This window comes from Girardinichthys multiradiatus, chromosome 7 (genome assembly GCF_021462225.1).
Source record: "Girardinichthys multiradiatus isolate DD_20200921_A chromosome 7, DD_fGirMul_XY1, whole genome shotgun sequence".
NCBI lineage: Eukaryota > Metazoa > Chordata > Actinopteri > Cyprinodontiformes > Goodeidae > Girardinichthys > Girardinichthys multiradiatus.
The window spans coordinates 42591999-42619998 of record NC_061800.1 but is presented as its reverse complement, the minus strand read 5'-3'; the positions used below and the strand labels follow the sequence as shown (position 1 = coordinate 42619998).

At 41.3% G+C, this 28000-nt stretch overlaps 1 protein-coding gene across 1 annotated transcript; it reads right to left on the bottom strand.

The window, feature by feature from the left end:
• Positions 1 to 3: 3 nt before the first annotated feature.
• LOC124871632 (thrombospondin-type laminin G domain and EAR repeat-containing protein-like) lies at positions 4 to 27800 on the bottom strand. The gene is made up of 15 exons (XM_047371091.1): positions 27007 to 27800; positions 22060 to 22124; positions 21830 to 21991; positions 21524 to 21756; positions 16939 to 17029; positions 16710 to 16863; positions 12496 to 12627; positions 12135 to 12252; positions 11940 to 12054; positions 10168 to 10348; positions 4980 to 5038; positions 4658 to 4834; positions 2819 to 2997; positions 1790 to 1891; positions 4 to 1712 (listed from the first exon to the last, which is right to left on the bottom strand). Exons 1-15 carry the CDS (start codon positions 27086 to 27088, stop codon positions 1559 to 1561), a joined length of 2004 nt encoding a protein of 667 aa, XP_047227047.1. The 5' UTR covers positions 27089 to 27800; the 3' UTR covers positions 4 to 1558.
• Between the last annotated feature and the right edge of the window lie 200 nt (positions 27801 to 28000).

Sequence of the window (28000 nt, the reverse complement as noted above, 5' to 3'; positions counted from 1 at the left end):
AAATATTTATGTTCATGTTAAATACAGTATTAGAAAACGTTTCACAGAAAAAAAAAACTGACTTCAAAATAAACTAAGAATTTCTTTCTCTCTTTCGAGGACAAAATGGGTTTATGATTTCATTAAAAAAATTTCTGACACCCTGCAGATCTGATCTCAGATCAGTGAGTTTACCGTCCAGCAGCAAAAACACAGATCAATAAATAAATGCAATTAGAAAAACAAACCGGACAAACTGTGGCTGAAACACGGGCAAGCAAAGAGATTATTAAAGAACTCATCACAAAAACTCACTACTCAGAATATTTAACATCCTTTACAAAAATATCTGATAAAGTCATTAATTTCAGACCTAAAGGAACATTTTAGGCTGTATTTTATGTGTGATCCAACAGAAACACCTACAGAGAGTTTCTCATTTAGGAGCATCTCCAACTAACTTTCCATAAAGTTCCTCTTTTTCCCACATGGAGACATTATGAGATGATGAGATGATATGAGGTGATGAGATGGGGTCTGGTTTACCCTCATCTGTGCTCCATTGGATTTTGTTTGGAAAAAAAAAGGAAAGGAAATGTTCTTGAATTTATGCATACTTCCCATTTCATCCATCTGGATTTGCTTGTTTGCAGAATGTTTTCTCTATTTAGGCATATGCTTGAGCCCCATTTCTACCAAATGTCCCTGAATTTAAATATATGGGATTTTCTTTACCTGGGTAAAAGAAATCCCGGGTAATCTGTATGCTTTATGTTTCCACTGTTCTGTGGAATCGCAGGGATGTTGTGAAGTAAAGTGCACCACACCTCCAGTCCAGTGGTAAAAAGAAACCAAAGGCAAACAAAGCTCGACTGAGAAGACCTTGTCCTGCTATTTGTTAACAAGATGGACAACACACAACTGGATTTTGTGCTTGTGGTTTCGTACCACATTGTCCTGGACCTCATCGTTTGTCTACCTATCCCATGTCCCCTTCCTTTGGTCCATTCTCGGTCACAAAAAGTACACTTAAATAGGAATCTCAGCTTTTAACCTCCTAATGTGTTGCTTTCTCAGGATGTTTTTTTTTTACATTGATTAGTTTATAAATAATTTTTTCTCTTTTTGCTAAAACTGTTGTGGAACAACCAACAACCTGTCTGCTTGGCAGATTTAACGGCAGCAGAACGGACTGATATATTGGAAGCAGAAAAAATGCAGTGTGAAAAACCTCAACAAGAATCAATCTGCAGCTCTCTGGGATGTCTGCGATGATCAGAACTGAAGACAGAGTTCTGGACAATCACGGATCATTGAAAAGCGGGCCCAGAGTTGTTGTGTTCAAACTGAACAGTTGCTGCAGCTCAAAGTACTGACCAAGTTCACGTAGGTTCTGATCATTTTAAACAGTTCAATGAAATTGATGTTCTTGTCAGCAGAGCTTATCATAATTATGTTTAAAAAGTGCTTCTTGTATAAATAAAGTTTTTTCTTCAGAGAGTTTGAGGTTGTAGCTAACAGAGAGGAGAAGTCAGCAATCCTGTCAGCAGCTGACTGGTCCAGCTGAACTCAGACACCTTCAGTAAGTTCTCAGTCTGAACACCTTGCTGAGCCTGGAGGTGGCGCTGGAGTAGATGAGGAAGGAGCCCTGATCAGTGGTGAAGTGTTCCCAGTCTCTGCAGCCGAACGTGGGCAGACTGTGAACAGGGACGAAGCCCTCGTAGCCCTGCCACCTGTTAAACACACACACACCGCTGGTCACATGGAATCAGATACAACACCTGCCCAGGTATGGATGAGCTCAAAGCACCTGTAGACAACGCTGTTCAGAGAGTACGAGCTGCCATCGTGAGAGTTCGCCACAACCAAGAACTTCTCGTCTCCAATGGTAAAAAACTCCCAGTCCACCGCACTGAGCACAACAAACAGTCAAACTTTAAAGGGTTAATCAGATTTTTCATTTTAAAACAATTTTCAGTTGAACAATAAACTGATTACTGGAAGATTTTAATTTATTCAGACTTGGAAACAGCTAACATCTAAAATCTGATGGAAACTCTGAAATAAAATAAAGACTGTAATTGTGAAGGTTTATGCAAGGGATCAATTCAAGCAAAGTTAAGTTAGGCAAAAGTTAAATGAAATCAGCATCACATGTTTAGGTTTAATGAGTCTCTGGTGTTGCAGCAGTTACATTTCACTGCAGGTAGCAGAAGGCAAATAATGAGCAGCTAACAAATAAATAAAATACTTGTAAAGAATAGTAATGACCAGATATTGAATAGATAATAGACAACAAGCAGGTGATGAAGAGATAACAAACAGTATGAATAATTTACAATAAGATAAACTGTAATTAACATGTAGTTAACATGTAACAAACAGGTAAAAGACAAGTAACAAGAGATAACAAAAATTATGAAAAGAAGAAAGTAACTACAGTAAAAAACAGGCAACCAACAAGAGATAAGGGACAGTAATCAAAATGTTATAAACAAGTAATAGATATGTAACAATGGTAACAGATGGATAATGGACTGATAATGACTAGTAATGAACGGGAAATAAAGAAACACATTCATAAAAAACAGCTAACTGCGAGATAAACAACAATAAACAGCTATTAAAAAAAAGGGAAATAAAGAGGTAAAAAACAGGTAATGACCAGGTAAGAAAACATAAGGAACAGTATTAAACAGGTAACGTACTGGTAATCAACAGGGTATAAAACAGGGAATAAATACGTAAAAGGGCTAATGAAGCGTAACGTACAAAGCTTGAACTTGTAATCAATAGATAAAGAACTGGTAATGAGCATAGAAAGAACAGGTAAGCTGACCTATAAGTCAGGATGTCCTGGAAGCGGATGAAGGTCTGGGTGAACATGTTCAGCTCATACACGGTGGAGTTGATGTTGTAGAGACTCGGCCCTCGGCTGGAGAGCTGCTGACTGTTGGCGACGGCAAGGAAGAACCTGTCGTCGATCTGGAACATCTCCCAATCCGTTGCTCCGACCGTCTGCAGAGAGATGAAGCAAACATTTTATACGGACAGAACAGAAAACTGACCTGAAACCTTTCTGCTTTGAGGAGAAACACTAAGTTCAAACACCGGATTTAAAATTAACTGATTAGAGTTCAGTTTTAGTTGTAATTTCCTTCCTGTTCTCCGGAGGACGAACCATAAACATCTACTCTTAGACCAACAAGCTGATGCAGGGTCCCCAAGTAAACACAGTGAAGAGGGAAGGTGGTCAAAATGTGACAGATTAAAGCAGTCACAGTTCATCATATCTCTAAGGGAAGATGCCAGATTTAATCTGAGACTTCAGACTGAAATTAAAACCAAGACAACAGCTTTCTCAAGAAAGTTTATCTCTTACTCCAGAAAGTCCCTGGGAACACAAGAAACTGAACATTTATTTATAAAATATGTTATAGCAGGAGCGTGGCTAAGACTAATTGAGCTTCATTAAATCAATGCTGAGAAGCTTCATAAGATTTAAACATTAGGCATATCGTGTGTGTGTCATTCATTTTTGATAATAAAAAGATTATGCTTAGAGGTAACGGTGTAGAAACTGTTTCCTAGATTAGTTTTGGTTTTTTGCATAGTTGAATGCAGTGACTCCTGTAACAGGTAGAGGGCGCCCGGATGGAGATTTTATTCCTGATGTTAATCAATAAATGCCAATGAAAATCAAACTGTACATGTCTGTTTAGAAATATGAGTAGCAGAGACAGGTGTGTGAGGCTGTGTGCTGCTTTAAGAGGTTGGATTACAGAGCAGGAGGATTTAATATGTTTTTGTGGTTTGAAAAATGCAGTAAAAGTTTCTTTAGGCCTAAGCTGGAAAATCCCTCTCCCCCTCTCATTAATTACTCACTGCAGCTTTCCTGAACTTGTCTTTTTATCAGCCCCAGCAGGCAGAATAAAAATGTATTTCTATAAATCTGCTGCTGACTTTGTTTCATGTTCTGACTTCTGTTGTCACATTAAAGGTTTTATTGTTGTTTCACGAGGTTTATTACAGACAGACTGGAGAAAAACAAGCAGCTGCTGCAGGTGTGGAGTCCCATTAGGCCAGCAGGTAGTTCTTCAAGGTGCTCCAGAACACATCTGTGTTCACACTCGTATCAGAGCCTAGATGCAAGGGTACTAGACTATTCTTCCTAGAATCTGTTTCATTATTTATATCCTTAATCTGTTTAAGGAAGTTAAGACCTGGATTTACACTTGTAAACTCTCACTGGATCGGCCAGAATAAACGTTTAAAGTGGGTCAGAATTAGATTTCTCTGAGATAAAGGAGCTCTCAGTTTGTATTGAAGGCAGCTGCCATCCACAAAGTTAAGGAAGAGACTCTGCCTGACAGCCTAAACCCAGGGATCAGCATAAGCTCTTACTTTGTACACCTGCTCCAATCAGAAGCAGCCTGTGTGTGAAGTCACACAGTGTGTCTGATGGTCATTTTTAGGTTTGTGTGTCATCACATCATCAGAGGTTCAAGAAGCTCATTCAGTTTGACAGTTTATGTCTGAACTTCACCACTAGAGGGTGCTAAAGTTTAAAACGTTGAGGTGAATTTCATTCCACAACCAGGATGCTTCGCAAACAAACTCCTGCTGACCTGCAGCCCTGACCCAAAGCTGCATCTGACATCTGACCTTGAACACTGACCGTAATGTTCTGGAAGGCCCGGAAACACCCGTCCAGCCACACGTAGATGGTGGAGCTGATGGTGGTGGTCTGACCGTTGAAGGTGTTTGCCACCACCAGGAAATGGTATGGTCCGATGGTAAAGAACTCCCAGTCATATGCTCCAGATGTGGACAGAGTCTGGTTCACCTCAAACAGCTGGAGCAGGAAAGAAGGACAAAGAACTCAAACAGTGGAAAAACTGGAGACAGTCAGGATTAAAAAGATGCAACAAGAAGCTGAGGAGAGGGTGTTGGACATCTTCTCATGTTCACTGTGTGGACATCAGGACAGCGACTGTTACCTTTGTGTCAGGGTTCCACCTGTAGATCACACTGTGGATGTTATGGTTGGAGTCTCTGGCTAAAGACACAAACAGGCATAGTTTATCATATTATCACCCGAAAACAAACATTTGCCTGCCCCCTGGTGGCTGATGATGGTACAGGCCATAAACCCCAGCCCATAAAACCATGATGACAAACAACTGTGCTGCACCTCTTATAATGAGCCTAATTTATTTTCACTGAAAAATAATAATAATAAAAAAAGCCATATTATAAAAGTTAAAACTGTAGCAGTACAAGTTGATATTTTAGAAAAATGTTAAAAAAAAAAAATGAAATTTTTCATCTCATAGCATAAAGAGTGGAGATGTTCACAAGTCCAAGTCAAGTCTCAAGTCTCAAATGACTAAAATAAATATTTTCTATTAAATTCCCAACATATAGGTCATCTCTGGCCCCGCATCACTGAATGTTAGGAATCCAAACCTGTAAGGATTGCCCACTGGCCTAAATTATTACATCAACTCTCAATAATTATATTTTAAATCTTTGAATATTTATGACAGTTATCTTTTAATCTTTTAATTTACCATCCAAAAAAAATGCCAAGGGCTGCTCTATTCTAGCTTAAAAATGATCATGTGTAATAATTACCCTATTAGAAATATAAATAGGCATTTATGCTCTGAGAAAAACAATAATGGGTGTTAAACCTCAGAATGAATGGAATATAATGTGCTTTTATTTTCATATTTTAAGATGGAAGTGTCCTTGTAATGTTGATGCTAGCTTAGCAGCAAGAGACTGTTGGTGGTAAGTTATGTTTATTTTGTTCTTAATTTATCCAAACTCAAATACAGTGTTAAATTGGAGAGACATTTAGGTGGTCATTCATATGAAGCTACAGCTAACAGGAACAGTTTGTTATGAGCCATTAACATCCCATAATAATCCACCAATGCCACTGGCTAATAATTAAGCTCATCCTTTCACAGTAAAATATGCAGCAGCTGCAGTCTGGAGTTCACATCCCAGCTTCCTTTCACTCTTCATTACATGAGATAAAAACTGGTACTAAGACTCGGGTCTCGGACTACAAGTCGAAGTCGAGTCTTAAGTATTTTATTTTTCTGACATACGTGCGACTCAAGTTAGAATGTTAAACCTGGAGCCGCCATCTCTGATAGGGAGTGCTACAGGGCTGAGTGCTCGGTCACCTTATCTTTGCAGTGTCAGGCTCTGGTCTGGTTATCAGTTCACATGGCATTGTATCACAGATATGCAGATGACACTTATCTGTACTGATGATTAAAATACGTTTTTATCTTGCCTTTTAAATATCCACTTGGATAAGGGGATCAGATTCTTGAAAAAACACAGTAAGACATCACTGCGCTGAGAAAAGAAGAAGTTGTGCCTGAACTTCCACTCCTCATGAACCAACCCAGGCTCCTCATACAGCAGATGCCAAAATCTATTATCTGATGCTGCCTAAAGATGAACATTTGGCTCTGCAGTTGTGAGATCTCTGCTGGCTGGTTCTGGCACTTCATTGTTCTCAGCTGCAACTCATCCAGCTAATGAGCTCATGGCTTTTTAAGACAGCTGCTGACACAGTCTGTTGCTGGAACATAGTCTCTGTTATGTGGACTTCTGTCAGCCTGCCTGATCGCTTGTTGTCCTGCCTTCCTGTCGATCTGCCCATCTGTCTGCCTGCCTGTCGCCATATGGAACTCTTCTTCAGGAAATCTGCACTGTAAATATTTCCACCGCCAGAACACTCTCTCTCTGCTCGGATCCTTGGGGCTTCCTCATCCTCTGGCTTCTAACAACTCTAATCAAGGTCTACTTAAGTTGGAACAATAAAACCTCATTTCAATCTAATTCTGTGCATCGAATCTGTGTCATCTTCTGATTTGGTTATATTTCGACAACCTGAGTAAATTAATGATAGCAGTAGCTGTTTAAAGTCAGTCAGGGTGATGCTCTTTCTGAAACTTCGGCTAGTAATGTCATCCCTATGCCATTCTCAGTCCAGACTATTCTTATTGGTGGTTCCACCATGGTTGAACAAGCTACCAGACGCTAGCCAAGCAGGGCAGGGTCTCGGTACCTTCAGCAAACACCTCCAACATCTTAACTCCACTAACTCACGATCAGGGTGGACAGCTGAACTGGTTATACTGGGATTTGTTATGGGGTGCTGATTGAACTGAAGCTTCATGATGTTCTTCAGGTAAACGTTTCTTTCTCACACTGTGATCAGTCTCAGATGGTGTTCTACAGTTTGTGATCTGATCCCAGTTCACCTGCATTCTTTCCTGTCAGATCATAAACAATCTCTTTGGACCAGTGAGTTTGTTTTTATCTCCACAGGAAACATTTGAACGTGCAGGTGAAGGTGTGTTTGAAGTGGCTGCAGGTCCACAGGCCAGGAGATAGCAGCGCTCTCTGAACTTGAAAATGTTTTATCAGCTTAAAAACCACAACTTTCCTAACATCAAATAGTTTTAAAGCTCTTAACAAATAAACTCACCACAGAATGATCAGCATCTCTGATCCCGTTACAGTTCACCAGCAGTGACAGCTGAACCTGACCACACTGCAGCTTGTTATTTTACACGTCTGATTACAGACGCCTCTGGAATATAACGTTTTTCAGAAAATGCTCTGATGAAGAAATAAAAATGTGTTTTATAAGTTAAACTCTGCAGGTGTTGATTCACTGATGTCTTTGGTTTTAAACTGTGTCACGACAACATCTACAGCCTCGAATCTAATGAATTTGGGACGTTTTGTAAAACGCAAATAAAAACAGAATACAATGGTTTTCAAATCCTATATGCAGTTGAATCCACTACAAGGGCAAGACTTTTAATGTTCAAACTGATAAACATTATTGTTTTTTTAAATATTCACTCATTTTGAATTTGATTCCTGCAACACGTTCCAACAAAGCTGGACAGAACCAAGTTCACCTCTGGGTTTCATCTCCTTTCCTTCTAAAACTCAATCAGCGTTTGGGAACTCAGGAACTAATTGTTGAAGCTTTCTAGGATAAATTTATTCCCATTCTTGCTTGATGAACAACTTCAGTTGCTCTACAGTCCAGGGTTTCCGTTGTCGTATTTAGTGCCTCATAATGGACCACACATTTTCAATGGGAGACGGGTCTGGACTGCAGGCAGGCCCGTCCAGAACCAGAACTCTTTTACTACGAAGCCAGACTGTTGGAACACGTGCAGAACGTGGCTTGGCATCATCTTGCTGAAAGAAGCTGAACGTCCCTGAAGAAGACGTTGCTTAGATGGCAGCAGATGTTGCTCCAGAATCTGTCTGTACCTTTCAGCATTAATGGTGCATTCACAGATGTGCCAATTACCCATGATGCCATGGGCATTAACCATCACAGATTCTGGCTTTTGAACTTTGCTCTGATAACATTCCAAATAATCCTTTTCCTCTTGGGCCCGGAGGACATGACGCTCATGATTTCCAAAAACAGTTTGAAACATGGACTCATCAGATCACAGCACACTTTCCACTTTGTATCAGTCCATCTCAGATGAGCTCAGGTCCAGAGGAGCTGGCGCAGTTTCAGGGTGTTGTTGATATATGGCTTTGGCCTTTGCGGGGTAAAGTTTTAAATTGTAGTTCTAGCAATTAACTGTGTTCACTGATGATGATTCTCAAGGGTTTTTCCCCTGATTCTCTGAATTTTTTGGTGATATTATGGACGGTAGCTGATGTGGAGATATATTATGTGTGTGCATTAATTATTATTATGTTCATAACCAGTGTGTTATTATTATGTTCATAACCAGTGTGGGAAATAAAATGTATAAGTCTGTGTTAGTGGTGAAGCAGGGAAAATACTGAAGAGCTGTAGTGGTGGGAAAGGATGTGAAAAGATTAACTGGCCAAGTACTCCCTTCTCATATCAGCAGAAAAGCAGAGTCCAGGTGCAGGACAATAGCTGTCCAAATATGGTAAGCCTGAAGAGTCTGTATGAAACCATATGTATGAAAAAAACTGTAAACAGGGGCTGTTCATTTTCATCTGTGTTTCAATAAAAGCAATGGCCCCAGTGAGAAGCTCTGAAGTCGTCTCGGTGTGTGTTGTGTTACCACCTGAGAGAGCTTCCCCTGGCCAGGTACTTGAATAACATACAGCTGTCTCCGTGTGATTTATTATAATGTCTTGTGAATTCTTTCAGCTTACGGTGAATAAACGAACACGCAGAACACCCCTTGGGAGGGTGCTTCAACACTGATGATATCCCTATTAAAAAATAAGATTTCTTGCAATTGTACAATGATAAAAGTTGTTCTTAAACTGTTGGACTATTTGCTCATGCAGTTGTTCACAAGGTGGTGAACCTCGCCCCAACATTGCTTGTGAACGACTGAGCCTTTCAGTGGTGCTCCTTTTATACCCAATCATGACACTCACCTGTTTCCAATTAACCTGTTCACCTGTGAAATGTCCCAAACACGTGTTTTTTGGTGTCCCAACTTCATTGGAATTAGGGTTGGACGAACCCCATCTTCAATTATGTCAAAACATTTCTGCAGCCATGTAAAAGTATTTGGTCTTGCTTTAGTTTCTGTGCTGACAGTTCACAGTTTCTTTAGACTACTGTGCAAAGCGATTAGATGGAGATTAATGAAAGTATTTTAAACCCAAACTGATCAGCTAACTTCATGTCAATACAGTTATATCATCAGCAAAGATGACGCTCTAAAAGAGACCAGCTGAAATCCATCTATCAATCTAATTAGCAAACTGATTGGTATAAAAGAATGACAGATATCCAGGAAATCATTGTCTTCCTATGTTAGCAGTCGATGGTTGCTTCCAAAAGAAGACTGAAGCTATCATCTCTTCCAAACTGCATCAAAACAGCCTCATAAGAACGAAACTGCTTCTGAGAACAGTTGGAAGTGCATCTGCACATAAAATGAAGTGAAGACTTCATATCCAATCCTAACACCCTCATTTGTTTGGACTTTCTATCAGAAAGTTTTCGTTTTCAGTCTTGCTTAAAACCTTAATTGTTTACTGTAATGTTTTCAAGTATTGACCCACAGTTCTCCAAGCTTTCTCTTTTGCTGCTTTTGCTCTTACTTTCAGCCTTGTACCTGATTATTTCAGAAGATTTTCTTGTTTCACAGACTGTGTGGATCATGTTTCCTTCCAGCTCACCTCGCCTGTGATTGGCTACCACCAGGAAGCTGTTGTTGTGGATCTGAAAGGCCTCCCAGTCCTGAGCAGCGTGAGTCTCCAGAGTCTGATAGCGAAGGAAACGCTTCTGCCGCCGATTCCACCGATAGATGACTGACAGCTCAGGCTCTACCTTCCTGATGTCCGCCACCACCAGGAAAACCTGAAGAAGGAAAGACACAACACTTTCTGTTTCAGCATCACATCACTTATTATTGTTAAATTATTATTTGTCTGCAGTAAAGACTATTTAATACAATGCAAAGAGATAATGATGCCCTTCAGACTGGTGGGATCCCAGTACAGCCAGTTCCAGGTCTGATCTCAAATCTTCTGTTCTTAGTTAACTGCTGTGAGCGAATCGATGAACCAGTTCCTTCCCTTGTTTCCGTGATTTATTGTTAACTGTTGGGGAGTTTGTCTCTGCCAAATAAACCAGAAGGAGCACTGGTTTTAACTATATGTTAGCCCTTCTGTTATGAAACACAAACCAGTTTAGACTCTGAATATGCTTAGAGAACCAGGGTTTCTCCTTCCATCCGTCAATCTATTCATTACCCCCTCAGTAACTCTACAAGAGTGGAACTCTGCTCCAATGGTCAATGACCAGGATGAAAACCCGACTGCTCACCCTTAATCTGAGAGCAATCAGAACCTCCTTCCCAACAATCTGGAGCAAACCTTCTCAAGAAAGTCATGTGATCTCTGACAGTTGTAAGATTCTCTCCAGGCCACCTTCTGAAAGAAAATGGGAACATCACCCAACTATGTAACTTTACAGGACTGGTCCTGCTTCTCTGTCTGACATTGCATCAAACCACAGCAGCCTCAAAAATGTTCAGACCTTCAGTATCTGAAATCAACTCCACTCACAATGCCCTCTGTGGTCATGAAAACAAAAAGTCAAGTCTTGGAGAAGGGCTTTCAGTAGGCTTCTAGAAAGTTCTGATAAACTACTCTACTAGTAGAGCCAGACCCGGGCTGTGCTTGGTTTGAGAGGTTTGGGACTCTGAACATCGACCAAGAAAACTGTTGAGTGATGGATGAAGTGGTTTGGAGATTTATTTAGTTCAGTCACCATGTCCACAGTTAAGAACAAGCGTCTAAGGATTTGGGAAAAGATGAGTCCATTAATCAAAGGTAATTTAGAAGGAAACGATTCACCCTGAGACACAGAAGAACCCGTTAAAACAGAAGTTTACAAAACCATCAGAGCCACTCAGTGATTATGAAACAAAAACAACTGATTCCCTTACAGAAAAAAAGAACCACAGATGTTTTTAAATAAAAACTAATGGATTGGACCTGACTAAAGAACTGGATGGAACCAGAACTCCAGGACAAATATGGGTCTGTGGTTCTTTGAAATATTGGGATCTTCTCTCTCTGACCCGATCTTTACTTTCCATCCTGGTCTGCTGGTACACAGCCCAGGTGAATACCTGCAGAGCTTTGTGTTAACACCTGTGTTCCACTCAGAGCAAACAAACCAACACAATGAGAACACAGGAGACTGTACCTGAACACACCTTCACAGGTCACATGATCACAGGTCACCCAACAGAAGCATCAAACTCTTTCTGGGTCCAGGTGAGGCAGCAGAATCCTGCTCATTATGACGTCTGAAGGCTATTTTAATCACATGACCTTTGATCTGGTTTCAACCACAGCAGCTTCAGAACGTCCACAGGTTACTGACTCTTCTGCACTACGTATTTCCACAGATAATCCTGACGTGTTTAAGCAACTGTCACCTTCTCATTGATGGTAAAGTGTTTCCAGGCTCGAGCGTCCTGAGTGCTGATGTTCTGGTACAGCTGGAACGACCCATTCATCCATCTGTAAATACCAGAACCGGGTCGAGAGTCCCTGTAAAGGAAAACCAGACGGTTAAAATGAAGATAAAGGCATTCAGGTCATGGAGACCTGCTGTGGAGGTGTTCTGGTACCTGTTGGCTGCGGCCATGAACAGGCCTTCGGATGGGATGGAGAAGACCTCCACGTCAAAGGTTTCTGAGTGGGTGTACAGGTCCTGGTAGTCCTCCACATAGTCCAGACGCTCCTTGTCTGAAGAGGAGACATTTTTCCTTATTCTACATGATATTATTGTTAAATTAGAAGAAGATAAGTGAGACCGTTGTCTTTTCAGAATCTCTAAAACGAATTATTAAAGAAAAACTAATTGATGACGTATGAAATGACGCCTTTACTCGGGTAACATGATGGGTTTGTGCCATATAACAAATCAGAGCCAGCACTGTCAGAATGAGGTTCTGTGAGGTTTCATCCTGTCATCATCTTCAGACTCACTCTGCACCAGAGTCATCCACATCATCCCGTCACAGATGAACAGACCTTTCCTCTGGACATTGAACCACAGCTGACCTTTCTCTGGTCCTGAACACGGAGGACGATTGCCTCCAGTCACTCTGGCCTCAGCCTCTGAAAGAAATACAAAAGGAGGTGAAATCTCCTTCTGGTGCTGAACTGAACCCAAGGAACAAAAATCTTTAATAACTTTCCATAAAGGTTTTAATGCAGTTTTCACCTTCTGCAGTGATCCCATTTCTTCTTTTTACCACAGTTTCACAATATGTACACAAAGTTTTCATATGTAAACAAATACATTTTCAAAATGATCGAATTTTTTTATTTGAATCACAAAGCAAAAACAACCTACTGCTGCTAGAATAATATAGCAGTGATAATTATAATTTTATGAAATTTAGGTACACAGTTATTGATTGGCATTATGCTGTAAATTTCATATACAGAATAAACCAATATGTAGAAAAAACATAAATTAAATATATTATTAGTTTTCAATAAAACATGTTTACTGTGCAGAATTGTATCTTGTTTTGTTGTTCTACTCTACTATAGAGTAACAGAAGTATAACAAGTAAATATTAGCTGTTTAGTTAGTTGAGCTATCTGCTCGTGTAGCCAGCCAACAGCTGTTGTACTAACATGTTGGTAGCTTGCCAATGGTAGCTTTAGAGCTGTGTTACCTCCTGGCTCACCAGTCCCAGTTTTTACTTGAGTAGAAATATTATCAGACAGCAAAATGTTGTTGGAAGCAAGGAAAACGTGTTGCTTATTTCTTTCTTCAGCAACTGGTGGGGGAGAGGCAGCACTGGAGTCCACTATACTCCAATCACCTGAAGAAAACTCAAGTCACTCCAACACTTTCTCTAGCACAAAATTAAAAGGACTTTAAACTGTTGGAGCCGCCTGGTGGAAATTGTTTGCAGTTTTGAAATTGTAACATTTTGAAACATTATAGAATACATGACATATACTGTTAACCCATATCTAGTTCCGCTTTAAGACGGGTCATCATACATGCCTCCATGCTGAGAGAAATGGATGCTGCTTCTGGATAAGATTAACATTAAGTTGCTCTTCTGTGTAGTAACATTTGTAAATGTAACTGTTTTGTAGAGCGTGACAAAGGTTTTCTACGTGATTCTATCAGCTGTTGATAAATGAGATCAGCGCTTCCAACTTAGGCTTCTTCCTTCATATTCTTTCAGATTCCTTGACATTTTTGAAGAAATTTTTAGCTGGTGCTCCTCTGGGCATCTCTGCTTCTCATAGAGTTTTAAATATTAATAGCATTTTGAAACTTTATTATTTGCCCGTAACTGTCCCCATCCTGACGTTTTCCAGAATATTTCCAAGCCTGAAATACAGGAATGTATGACGTACATCTATACATCACATGAAATGAGTCAGAACATGACATATCCTGACTTTGTGCTGCCTGTAATAAAATAAACCTTTCTTCCACAGCATCCCAGCCTTCTGTGGGCTGAGGTTCTTGTGGGATCGGGCGTGTTTTCTGTTGTAAAGTTCTGGGTGGATTAAACTCTTTCATGGATGATAAAAACGTGATCTCTGGTGACGTTCTCTTCAGAAATTTGAGGTCAAGTTCAGGCGACTGCAGTTTGCACGACACGCTCCGCTGCAGGCAGGTACATAAATCAATCGCACCTCAGACGGCTTTTTATAAACAATGAGTCATGAGGAGTCTGACAGGATCATCTCTGAACTTCAATCAGCTGAACTTTATCAACTCTGTCATCATTAACCTGGAAGAGAAACTCATGAAGATGGCTGCAAGAGAAAACTGAAGTCTGTGATCAGACACAACATTATTGACCAATCAATCAATCAAATTCATCAACTGAGACACAACACAGCCGAGATCAAAAAGATTTAAAGAAAGGAACAAGTGAGACTACTCTTTTAGCAGATGTCCTGACTGCGACCTATACCTGTCCTCACCTGTCTGACCTCACTCTATTGCCATGGAAACATGCATCAAACAGGGGTGACAAACCTTCAACTTATCCTCAGCTATACCTCTGAGGACCTAAACCTGCCACAGACCATCCCTGAACCAGAACTGGGGCCATAACCAGGAACCCTTTAAAGACATCCAGCTTCACCAGAACCATAATCTGGTAATCTGGTGCGGAAAGAGCAGGAGGGGGAGTACAGAGACCTTGTAAGGGCCTGCAGTGACTGGAGGGGGCGGAACGACCTTTTTCTGAACACGTCCAAGACCAAGGAGATGATAGTGAACTTCCACAGGGCCAGAATTCCCCTGCAGCCTGTTAACGTCTGCGGCAGCAGCATCGAGAGGGTGCAGACCTACAAATACTTAGCTGTCCACCTGGACAACAAGCTGGACTGGCAGGCCAATGTGATTGCGATCTACAAGAAGGGGCATCCACCTAGCCAGAGTCTACTTTTCTTCCTAAAGAAGCTAAGGTCGTTTGATGTCTGTGGGGAGATGCTACATATATTTTATCAATCGGCAGTAGCAAGGATCCTCACATGCTGCAGTCTGTTGCAGAGGCAGCATCACAGACAGAGATGCAGAGCGGATGGATAAGCTGGTTAAGAAGGCTGGGTCAGTGATTGGAGGGAGCCTAGTGCCACTGGGGACTGTGGGGGAGCGGCAAATGATGAGTAAGCTGATAGTCATCAGGGACAATGCCAGCAACCCGCTCCACCACATTCTGGTAGAGCAGTGTAGTGTCGCAGTGGGTGGCTCATCTCCTTGTGTTCATGGACCGAGCAGCACAAGAGATCCTTCCTCCCCACAGCCAGAAGATTGTTTAACAACTCAGTCGATGGCTGAGGCTCTTGAAATAGTGGTTGCTGCTGCCCCCGACACCCCACATGGGCACGGTGCAATAGACTGATGCCCCTCTATTATTATTAGTACTATTACGATAAGTTCTCAGTTATTTATTAGTCGATGTATTTATTAATAAGTTTTACTTTTTATCATATTTTAATATTTGGATTAATATCTCCAGCATTTCCTCACTTCTTTAAGCTTTTAATGCTTGGTTGCTTTTGTTGTAATTGTTGTTGTGGTTGTTTTCATCTTGTTAATGTTATGTTATTTGGTTTTTACACCCGTGAGCTTCTGAGATACCTGAATTTTCCCCTGGGGGATTAATAACGTATTTATCTATCTAACTATCGACCCAGCAGAACTACCGGCCCCGACAGGGTTAGTGTTTCCCACAGATGTGATATAGGCAGAACCACAGAAGCTGGAGAAGCTTGATACTTATAAACAAACAGTTCTTCATGCTGTCAGTCAGTCTGGAGCTCAGGTTACCGAATCACTGATACCATCACAGCTCCAGGTTTACACTGTAAACACCCCACATACAAGCAGTGAAAGTACTGAAACACTGAGAAATATTCAGCTTCACAGTTCAAACACTGCTGAGACAGGTGAGTTCAGTCCGTTCAGCATCCTTGATCTACAGTAAATCTCTGCAGTTATCAATGTTTCCAGGATTGAATCAACCTTAAATTTCATGGGAGAGTAATTAAAGGGGAGGAGGCCCAGGACACGCTGGAGGGACTATGTCTCTCGGCTGGCCTGGGAACGCCTTGGGCTCCCCTTGGAGGAACTGGAGGAGGTGTCTGGAGAGAGGGATGGTACAACCCTTTCGTTTCACTTTCAGTTTCAAGCATTGAGCATGCTGAGGTGAGAGAATCTGCATCAGCCCAACAAAGCATTCTCCTAGCATTGCATGAGATAAGTAATGTCGAATCCTATTTGACTCACAGTCTTGTCAATTCTGCAGCAGTTGCGCACATGTAGCTGCGGCGCACATAGCGCAGAATATTTTTGACACATTAAAAGAAGCCTGTAACAGCCTGGTTTATCCAGTGATCACATTTTGTATGTTACAATGTTAAATGCATTAAAAAGCAATGCTAGAGCAATGTTTTTCCTAATTCACATATAAGCTATACTGATATCAGCTGATGCGCTTTAGTTGGCTTGAATTGGACTGAATCTACTTCAGGTTTTCTGGACTGAGTTCTGTCCCTATTAGACAGAAAGTGGTTGTTTTGGATTAGACAAAACAATTTGTCTTCTCTTTAAACTGTACCGAGGCGACTTTGGAGATTATTTTTATAATTTTAACTGAACTGCACTGATTTTATAAAGATCTCCATGAGCTGCTGGCTTTTCTTCTCACCATATGGATAAACCAAGCCTTGCTGGTCTTGCTGGAGTGTGGAGGACTTGAGGACCTGAGGGATGGACAGTTCTGCCAGACTGGGTTCGGAGTTGGGACAAAGTCTGGGCGTGGCGTCTGAGCCTGGAAGAAGAACCAGCTGACGAAGCAGACCCTAAGAACAAAAGAACCAGAATGATTCTACAGGAAAACCATCTGATACTGGTTTTGATTTGGACCATAGACTCACAGAGAAGCGGCCCCTCCAGTGCCCTCTGCTGCCAATGAAGAAGCTGGAACCTCGGGTGCTCAAAGTACTAGAGAAGGACTGAACCTGTTTACTGAGAGACAGGAAATCAGTTGATGAGGCTGACAGAGCTCCAATCCATAACACCTATGACCAGTTCAATCTAAACTCAAACAGCCTGAATCCTAAGGTTTTAAAACGGATGTAAGAAGCTTATCTGAAAAACTAGTCCATGCATTTGTTACTTCAAGGCTGGACTTTTGTAATTCTTTACTATCAGGATGTCCACAAAATGCAGTTAAAAGCCTTCAGCTGATTCAAAATGATGCAGCAAGAGTTCTGATGAAAATTAAAAAGATAGATCATATTTCCCCTATTTTAGCTTCCCTTCATTGGCTCCCTGTTAAATCCCGAATAGAATTTAAAATTATCCTCCTCACATATAAAGCCCTTAATAATCTACCTCCATCATACATCAGAGATCTGATGGTTCCATACGTTCCTAACAGAGCACTTTGTTCTCAGACTGCAGGTTTACTGATGGTTCCTAGAGTCTCTAGAAGTAGAATGGGAGGCAGATCCTTTAGTTATCAGGCTCCTCTCCTGTGGAACCAGCTCCCAGTTTTAGTCCGTGAGGCAGACACCCTGTCTACTTTTAAGGCTAGGCTTAAAACTTTCCTTTTTGATAAAGCTTATAGTTAGAGTGCCTTAGTTTATCCTGAGCTATCTCTGTAGTTATGCTGCTATAGGCTAAGACTGTTGGAGGACATAATGACCACTTTCCATCACTGCTGCATTCTCTTACTACTCTCCACTTTTGCATTATTTGCTGTTATTTCAGCTTCTAACTTTATGTTCTCTCTCTTTTCTCTTCCTAGAAGCTACACCTGGCCTGACTCTGTGTTTAACTGTGGCACCTTCCTGGAGGGGGACATCATCCAAGCTTTTGCTGGCAACAACTTAATGCTCACCCTCTACCGATGATCCACAAGGACCTGTCTTTCAGTGTTTAAGCCTGTCTCTCCTAGACATAGCTACTGACTGAGCTTTCACTGTGACTAACTCTATGTGCTCTCTCTCATACTGTAACTTTGAAAACTGTCTCAGAGTTTATCTGTTCTTTCTTCCTAGATGAAATCACTAAAGGAGCTACATCCATTAGCATTTACTTTTCCTTCCCATAGAAAGTACTCCTGGATCAGTGCTTCTATGTTCTTTTTCTGTCTCTGCTCTGTTCTCTCAAACCCCCAGTCGGTCGTGGCAGATGGCCGCTCACACTGAGCCTGGTTCTGCTGGAGGTTTCTTCCTGTTAAAAGGGAGTTTTTCCTCTCCACTGTCGCTACATGCATGCTCAGTATGAGGGATTGCTGCAAAGTCAACGCCAGTGACTGTCCACTGTCTCTACATGCTCATCCAGGAGAAGGGAATGCTGCAAGTCACTGACTGGATGCAATCTGCTGGGTTTCCTTAGATAGAAAAACTTTTTAACAAATTTGAATAAATAATTGAATCTGACTGCACTGTTCAATGGTTAGGATTAATTAGAATGTATGAACCTGACTTGAAATCTACATGATTCGACATAAGACAGGCAGACTTAACCTTATTTTCCGAGCTTCTCAAGAAATCTGAGCCAGAGATTCCCCTGGAAGAGAGGACTAAGCAGTTTTCCCCCACTGCCTGAAGAAGAAGGCATCGAAACCGCAGCTCTGCACACCTGAAGCTTATAATCCAAGCAGAATTACAGGTCCTTCTCAAAATATTAGCATATTGTGATAAAGTTCATTATTTTCCATAATGTTATGATGAAAATTTAACATTCATATATTTTAGATTCATTGCACACTAACTGAAATATTTCAGGTCTTTTATTGTCTTAATACGGATGATTGTGGCATACAGCTCATGAAAACCCAAAATTCCTATCTCACAAAATTAGCATATTTCATCCGACCAATAAAAGAAAAGTGTTTTTAATACAAAAAACGTCAACCTTCAAATAATCATGTACAGTTATGCACTCAATACTTGGTCGGGAATCCTTTGCAGAAATGACTGCTTCAATGCGGCGTGGCATGGAGGCAATCAGCCTGTGGCACTGCTGAGGTCTTATGGAGGCCCAGGATGCTTCGATAGCGGCCTTTAGCTCATCCAGAGTGTTGGGTCTTGAGTCTCTCAACGTTCTCTTCACAATATCCCACAGATTCTCTATGGGGTTCAGGTCAGGAGAGTTGGCAGGCCAATTGAGCACAGTGATACCATGGTCAGTAAACCATTTACCAGTGGTTTTGGCACTGTGAGCAGGTGCCAGGTCGTGCTGAAAAATGAAATCTTCATCTCCAAAAAGCTTTTCAGCAGATGGAAGCATGAAGTGCTCCAAAATCTCCTGATAGCTAGCTGCATTGACCCTGCTCTTGATAAAACACAGTGGACCAACACCAGCAGCTGACACGGCACCCCAGACCATCACTGACTGTGGGTACTTGACACTGGACTTCTGGCATTTTGGCATTTCCTTCTCCCCAGTCTTCCTCCAGACTCTGGCACCTTGATTTCTGAATGACATGCAGAATTTGCTTTCATCCGAAAAAAGTACTTTGGACCACTGAGCAACAGTCCAGTGCTGCTTCTCTGTAGCCCAGGTCAGGCGCTTCTGCTGCTGTTTCTGGTTCAAAAGTGGCTTGACCTGGGGAATGCGGCACCTGTAGCCCATTTCCTGCACACGCCTGTGCACGGTGGCTCTGGATGTTTCTACTCCAGACTCAGTCCACTGCTTCCGCAGGTCCCCCAAGGTCTGGAATCGGCCCTTCTCCACAATCTTCCTCAGGGTCCGGTCACCTCTTCTCGTTGTGCAGCGTTTTCTGCCACACTTTTTCCTTCCCACAGACTTCCCACTGAGGTGCCTTGATGCAGCACTCTGGGAACAGCCTATTCGTTCAGAAATTTCTTTCTGTGTCTTACCCTTTTGCTTGAGGGTGTCAATAGTGGCCTTCTGGACAGCAGTCAGGTCGGCAGTCTTACCCATGATTGGGGTTTTGAGTGATGAACCAGGCTGGGAGTTTTAAAGGCCTCAGGAATCTTTTGCAGGTGTTTAGAGTTAACTCGTTGATTCAGATGATTAGGTTCATAGCTCGTTTAGAGACCCTTTTAATGATATGCTAATTTTGTGAGATAGGAATTTTGGGTTTTCATGAGCTGTATGCCAAAATCATCCGTATTAAGACAATAAAAGTCCTGAAATATTTCAGTTAGTGTGCAATGAATCTAAAATATATGAATGTTAAATTTTCATCATGACATTATGGAAAATAATGAACTTTATCACAATATGCTAATATTTTGAGAAGGACCTGTAATTTAATGAAAATATTTTTTCAGTAAACTAATGTTTTACTTACCCTCCTGATTTGCCCTGTGAATTGGTTGTTTGAACACATGCAAATAGTTTTTAATTATTTTGAAACTAATTTGACCTAACTTCCATATTTTTCAAAATAAAACCTAGTTCCCACACATAAATATCCACACTGAACCGTAATATCATTGCATCTTTTTTATTGGTTCCCTTTCCGTTTTTTGTATATAGTTCATTAGTTTTCCTTATTACTTTATTTTTTTGGAAGTGTTAGTTGAATTGTTCTAGCCTAGAAAAGAGTTTGTTAATTAAAATATTTTAACTTGGAGTTGAAATGTTTTGATAATAGATTGTTATATTTTGGTAAAGAAGTGAATTTATTCCATATGTATGCAGAGTTTGCTGTTTTGAGAATGCGAGTGCTTGAATCACTCTTTCCTCTATTGTTCTGGTATGACCTTTAACCAGAACCAGGCTCAGTGTGAGCGGCCAGCTGCCACGAGGAAAAGCGTCCTCCAGCAGTCTAAGCCTATAGCAGCATAACTAGAGAGAAAGCTCAGGATAACCTAAGCCACTCTAACTATAAGCTTTATCAAAAAGGAAGGTTTTAAAACCTAGCCTTAAAAGTAGACAGGGTGTCTGCCTCACGGACTAAAACTGGGAGCTGGTTCCACAGGAGAGGAGCCTGATAACTAAAGGATCTGCCTCCCATTCTACTTCTAGAGACTCTAGGAACCACCAGTAAACCTGCAGTCTGAGAACTAAGTGCTCTGTTAGGAACATATGGAACAATCAGATCTCTGATGTATAACGGAGATTGATGTTTAAGGGCTTTATGTCCAAAAGAAAATATTAAATTATATTCTGGATTTAACAGGGACTCAATTAAGTGAAGCTGATAAACTTACTTCATGGCTGTACCAGTATGCAGGTGGCCTGTCTAAGGAGGTTGCAATGCAGGAACCAGTTTGCACTAGTTAAAAACAGCCTGAATTTTCTTGAAGCAGTTTAAACAGTAATGGATCAGTTTGGCCAGTCTGAATTGATCTGAACAAGCCTGAACTGGTTTAAAGAGATTTTAATTAGTTAGCACCTCTCTAAACAGCGTTGAAGCGGTTAGTGCCAGCATGTTGCCTTTAAACTGGTTGGTTGTAGTCTATGGGTTGAACAATTTGCACCAGTCTGAAATGGTCTGAACTATTCTGAACCAGTTTAAACCAGGCAGAGACTCACAGTTCCACAGGTAGTCCACAGTCAACGGTCAACGTTACGTAATGACCGGTCACAGCCAGAACCAGGGTGTGCCATCTGTTATCGTCCAATCCTACATTTTTAAAACTTATCCTTCTACGCCCCCCAGCACCAGGGGGTGTAGTCAGAAGGTGAAGACGGTTCTCAGAGACACGTAGCCCCAGCAACAGTGACGCAGATCCCTCCTTCACCACAGAAAGGATGTACTGATTGGTCTAAAAGCAGAAAGAAAGCAGTCCTGAATTGGACTCAACAGGACAGAATCAGATCACATTTTCTGATGCTTACCTTCTTCCTCAGTCTCTGCATCTTTATTGTGGCAACCAATGAGAACTCAGAAGGAAAATAGTCACAGTTGGTGAAGACCTGGGAGGCAACAAAACTCAGAGCTGTCGGTACTGGACCGGTCAGTCTGATACCTCTAGACCCTCTGGACTGAACCATCTGCACCTGTTAGGACAAAACACTGATCATCTAAGTGTTTAAGTCCACATCAGCTATTTCTTCCTGTTTCCTACCTGAGTGGGCGTGGTTTGTCCTGAAGGTGGCAGGGCTCTGGACAACAGGTCAATAGGGAGCAGGTCTGAGGAGAAACCACGGCGTCAGTCTGTTCTGCAGCTTAGATTCGATCCAAAAAGCAGAAAATCTTTCATAGGATTGTTCTTGACTAAAAGAAGACATTCTCACAGGTCTCACTGAGATGAATTCATTTTGGGGCAACAAACTAAAAGATTTCAGAACGCTGAGAAGTATTTCTTAGAAAAGACAACAGTTACATTGCCGTGCAAAAGAAGTTAATTTTTTCACATTGAGCCTACATTTGTTTTCAGGCCCCTTAATTCTGATACCTCACAATTAAATCCAGAAGTAAGCCATCATTGAAAGAAAGCAATAAGAGGTCCCATGTTCAGATTGGCAGAAGCAAATATGTGGTAGAGAGTGCTCTGGTCAGACGAGATCAATTTACTTTTGAACTACATGCAAAATGGCGTGTATGCAGTTAAAAACTAATACCCGAACACACCAGCAGTGACAGCATCATGCTGTGGTGATGCTTTTCTTGAGCAGGGACAGGAAAGCTGGTCAGAGTTCAAAGGAAGATGAATGGAGCAAAATACAGGACAATACCAAAAGAAAACTTGTTAGAGGCCTTTCCAGCAAGACAACGATCCTAAACATAAAGCCAGAGCTCCAATAAAGTGGTTTAGATTGAAGCATATTCATCTGTTAGGATGGCCTAGTCAATGTCCAGACACAAATCCAATTAGAAATCTGTGGCAAGACTTGAAACCTGCTGATCAAAGATGCTCTCCATCCAATCTGACTGAGTTTTAGCTGTTTGCAAAGAAAAGTGGGAAATAATTTAGTCTCTAATGGAAATCTGGTAGAAACATACTCAAAAAGAAAAAGGTGGTTCTATGAACTGGAGGGCTACCTGGTGTTCTCTTATCGCATAAAATCCCAATAAAATATGCATACATCTGTGGGTGTAATATGACAAAACGTGAAAAGGTTCAAGGTAAAACTGCTTTTGCAAGGCACTAGAAAGCTGTTCAGTATGAGCACCAAGTCATTCAGAGTTAGGAATCAGTTCATTCAGCAGAATCAGGAGCGGGTCCTGGACCTTCTCACTCCAAAGTATCGAACCCAGAGAGGCAGCAGCTTCCTGGTTTTCAGGTTGTTATTGATTAAAATCACTGTTGTTTTGGAAACTGTTGGAGCTAAAAATAAATCCTGATTAGATGTGGACAGATTATCTGCTTCTGCTCATTTCAGATCCCTGAAAGCTGGTTTTCAAAGAGGTGAAGTGAAACCAGCAGCTGGAGGAAACAAAACCAGATTCAGATCTGTTTCCTCCAACAGAGGCTGATAAACGTGTCCGCGTTCTTTCAGATTGATCTGTATCATCAGCTGTAGATCATCCGATCAGCTCACAGGCAGATGTGCTCTTCTGTTCGATGTTGCAGGATCTAAAAACAGAACCAGAGCTACACGTTTCAGCTTCCTGTCACCACAGACTGGTCAGATAAAGATCCCTGTGATAAATGACTTCAGTGTTTGCTGCTACACCATGTATGCCTGGTTCTATGCTGAGGTGAAGTCAGCAGGATACAGATGCTCAGGAAAGCCTGGAGTCTGGAGTAATATGTGCAAAAATGTTGAGGCGCTTTGTATTTATGAACACATTTTTGGACCCATGTTGCAGATTAAATCTAGAATCAAGGAACTCATTGAACAATGTTTCTCCAATCTGTTGCCGGCCAGTTTTGGGCAGCTTGTTTTAATTGTGGCATCAGTGTCCTGTTCTTAGCAGATAGAGGGGGTACCTGGTGTGGTCTGTTGCTGTTGTAGACCATCTACTTCAAACCTGAACGTTCAGAGATTGTATTCTGTATACCTTGACTGTAACAAGTGGTTTATTTGAGATACAAGGTATTTTTGTTCATTAAATGTTGCTCTCTGGATATTTTCTCTTGTTTAGATCATTCACTGTAAACCTGAGGGATGTTTGTGTGTGAAAAACCCAGTAGGTCAGCAGTTTCTGAGGTACTCAGACCAGCCCGTCCAGCACTAAAGACCATGCAGGTTCAAAGTCACTTAAATCCACTTTCCTTCCCATTCTGATGCTTGTTTTGAACTTCAGCAAGTTGTTTTTACTGCATCTAGAGGCCTAAACGCATGGAGTTGCTACCATGTGAGTGGTTAAGTCACTAGGCAATTGGACAGGTGTACCTAATAAAGTGGCTGGAGAGTGTATATGTAAAATGAAGCATGACATCCTGTCCTTACATTTAACATTTAGGTTACTGAAAATGTATAAAGTTTCTAATTACTGAACTATAAACGCCTCTGTAATTAAGAAAAAGGTAACGGGACATCTTATCTTGTTGGATGATGTTCAGTTACTTGTTGGTCCAAGTAACTGAACGGTATAGAGCTCAGAGAGGACAGAATGATCTCTGTTGTCCAATCTGTGTGGTTCAATCTCCAGAACCACGATCAATATTTCTCCAGGATTTCTAAAGGTCTTTAAGTTTTCTTTTACTTTAGTTGTTTTTTCAGCTCATTTTCCATCCTCTCCTAGATCTAATGGTGGACGTTAATCTTCAAAATCTCAGATTTCAGATGAACAGAATGAATTTGACTATTAAAAAGTCACTGAATTCCCTGAAAGTTGATATTTTAAAGCTAATTAAAGACAGTCAGACTTCATTAATGTTGCAAAAAACCCATCAGTGAATGTTTGAATAACTGCGGCGTCACCAGTTTATCTCTGTCTTCAAACCGCCAGATGTAAAGGAGGAGTACAGAGAGCGGCCGAGGGAGGATAAATCTTTTTATCCGACGTCAGCTTCAGGTGGAATTCCCCTTTAAGCTCCTCTGAGGCCGTCTGTGTGTTTTGGTGCAGCAGCAGATCAATGCAGGTTGAATGGAGGGAGGGGACGACAAGTTCAGAAACACAGCTCACATTTCAAAGAAGCAAAGCAGCAGAGACGTCTGAACTACATAAAAACACAGAGAGAGACGATCCCGCTGCACGTCAGAGGACGATCCACTGCAGAGAACATTTGTTCCCTTCTGTAAAGATACTGGACTCAGGGTGACCTAACGTCTAGTCTGCAATACAGAGTTTACATGACTGATTCCAGGTTTTCGGATCAGTTTAGGTTCAAACATCTCGATTCATCTCAGACGTTTCCTGCATGATGCTAACATGATCTCGGAAAATTTCCACAGGACCTGGACACCTTGTAGATGTTTGGGGCGACCAAGAACTCCTCTGTATGCCAAAGTATTCTGGTGTGAAATGTGAGGCCATCTGTCCAACAACAGAACCTTGGCCTGAACTGGGTTATGAACAGAACAATGATCCCAAACACAGCCACACATTCACGACTGAAAAAGAAAAGAATCGCGATGTTGCAGTGGCCTAGCCAAAGTCCAGAGCTTAAGAGAGCTTTGCAGAAACAAATGTCTCCAGAGCTCAATGAGTTGAGGCGGTGGTGGAAAGAAGAGTGGGTCCGGGTTCCTCCAAAGTCAGACCAGAAACACCACTGAGTCATTGCTTCCAAACATGGATCCATAAGTTTCTGAATCATGAAGGGAGTCAAAGCAGCTACTTCCTGAAAATCAAGCATTCATCAACTTTCCTCTATTAGCTGCTGAGTAATGTAGCTACCAGATACTCAGATAATGCTGAGTCACTGGTTACTGTGGTGATTCCCACCTTTTTTAACGAGCCCACATCACCACTCTGTCAATTAGACAAGAATTTTATCCACAAACAAAAAGTCACTGTGTGAAAACTCTACGTTGAATCAGAAAATGTCTTAAACCCAGGGTGACTAAAAGCCTTGTTGACCACACCTGTCATTTTTATGCAGGAGATGCAACAGGTCATTAAAGAGAGCCTTTACTTTCATGGGGTTGAATCAAAGCCTGGGTGTGCTCTGCTCTCCAAGGTGACGTGACGGAAAACTGTTAGTCCTACAGCAGCGAGAGGCACACTGGACAAAAGATGATGTAAATATCTACATTTACATGATAAATAAACCATTCATGTGGAGATCAAACTGTAGGCATGAGAGTAGTTTAAATAGAAAGGTTCCCGAATTTTTGACAGGGTAAACATCATCATAACAACCACTTTTCCTTTCGGTCCAGCCAAACAAAATTTGTTTAGAGCAACAAAAGCAAAATGATTCTGCGGAACAATATAACCTGTTTTTATAATACCTAAGACAAAAAAAAAACTTTGTAAAAAGAATATTTCTTACTCTATTAGTGTCATTAGTTGCAGAAATGCTTTGAATATACTGCATGAAAATGCAACAGAAAAACTGCTAATGCTAGGTTTTTAATCACCGTTACATTTGAAAACATTGTTTAGTTCGTTAGAGTTTTTGGCCAAAGTTTGTTAGAGCTGCAGCGGAGGCCCTAAAGAGCCGCATGCAGCTCTGGATCCGCAGGCTGCAGACCCATGGTGAATTTAAATCAGTTTTATTGTCAGTCCAACATAAACTGGAGAGTACTTCAGTGAATAAGGAAAATTTATTTCAGAGTGGTGCAGTCATGAAGAAACTAAGATTTTATCTACATTAAATCCAAAGATCCATCAGACAGCAGAGACTTCATGTATGGAGGTCTAAACCTGCTTCCAGCTGCAGTTATCACAGGTCTGGGAGAGTCAAGGAGAACACGGTTCTGTGTTTAATGTTTTCTTTACATGCAGCTACAGGGAAAAATGCTTACTTATCGGTGTATTCACAAATAATCACCCTTTTGAATGTGACCTCACATCAGAAGCTGTGAAATCATGAATCTAGTGTTATTAATCCATAATGATTGAATAGTAAAACTTCTTGTGTGAATTCACATGCAGTCGCAAAATTTGATTATACATCAGGCTGACTTTGGTCGCCTTTAATACTGAAACCTGAGAGACTGTGACATCGTGCTCGTACCTGTGCAGGGCCTCCAGCTCTGGCTTTGGACTGAGGACATGAGCAGTGCCCAGGTGACCAGCAGGGGGCGACACGACAACATCACGCCTTCTTTTATAGCTCTTATTAACTCAGCTCAGCTTCAGGCAGCATCTTGTTTTTGTGAGGAACAGAGATGAATGGGGACGAGGAGAGGATCTTCCTCGAGGGTCTATGAGGAGAAACATCAGAGAGGAACTGAGTCAGGCTGGTTTCTACAGCAGCAGCAGAAAGATGATCAGGTGTATTCAAGCTGTCGGCTAGCACCTCCAAGATATTAAGAGATTCTATCTGAATGCTGTCAGTTTTTTTTAGTTTAGTGTCAAGAACAAAATTATCTAATCAGAAACTCCTGTGTGTCATCTCCTGCCAGATTTAGAGTACCCTACAGTTTGATCATCCATCCATCCATCCATCCATGCTTTACTGTTCAGGGTCACAGGGGGCCTTTCTCCAGGGGTCATTGAGCAAGAGGAAGGGTCCATCCTGGAAAGGTCGCCGGTCCATCACAGGGCAACACAGAAACACACAACCATGCACACGCCCACTCATACCTTCACGTTTGTGGATTTATCGGGTACAGTTTGATTAGACAATGATACTTTGATTTGCAGTCAGTGGGAGAGCCTGGTTCTGGTCATTGGCTAATCAAACAAACAGAGATGATTCCTGGTTCCTTTGTAAAAATAAAAATGATCAATGTTCATCTACAGTTCTTCCAGGCCTGGATCTCTCAATCATTTTCTCAGCTTACTTTGGCACAGGAGATTCTGCTGAAGGTTCTGCTCTATCAACCATGAAGGCTGTGTGGAATTAAGAAGTCTTTGAGACTCTGAGCTGCAAATGAAAAATAAAAAATGTGGAGGAGACCTAAGTGTAAATTATTGGTTGATACATTCATCCAGAGAGGTGAGAAGATGTAGTCTCCAATGACAATCAGTTCTGAGAGAAACATTTTAAATCTGTCTGTTTTTGC

Bases quoted from the DNA above. Each gene is read 5' to 3' on its own strand.
- LOC124871632 (XM_047371091.1), bottom strand. From the start codon at position 27,088: ATGTTGTCGTGTCGCCCCCTGCTGGTCACCTGGGCACTGCTCATGTCC. The intron at 1,892-2,818 runs GTCAGCTTACCT...TGTTGTGCTCAG, and splicing joins CAGGACATCCTGACTTATAG to TGCGGTGGACTGGGAGTTTT. The intron at 1,713-1,789 runs GTGCTTTGAGCT...TGTGTTTAACAG, and splicing joins CTGAACAGCGTTGTCTACAG to GTGGCAGGGCTACGAGGGCT.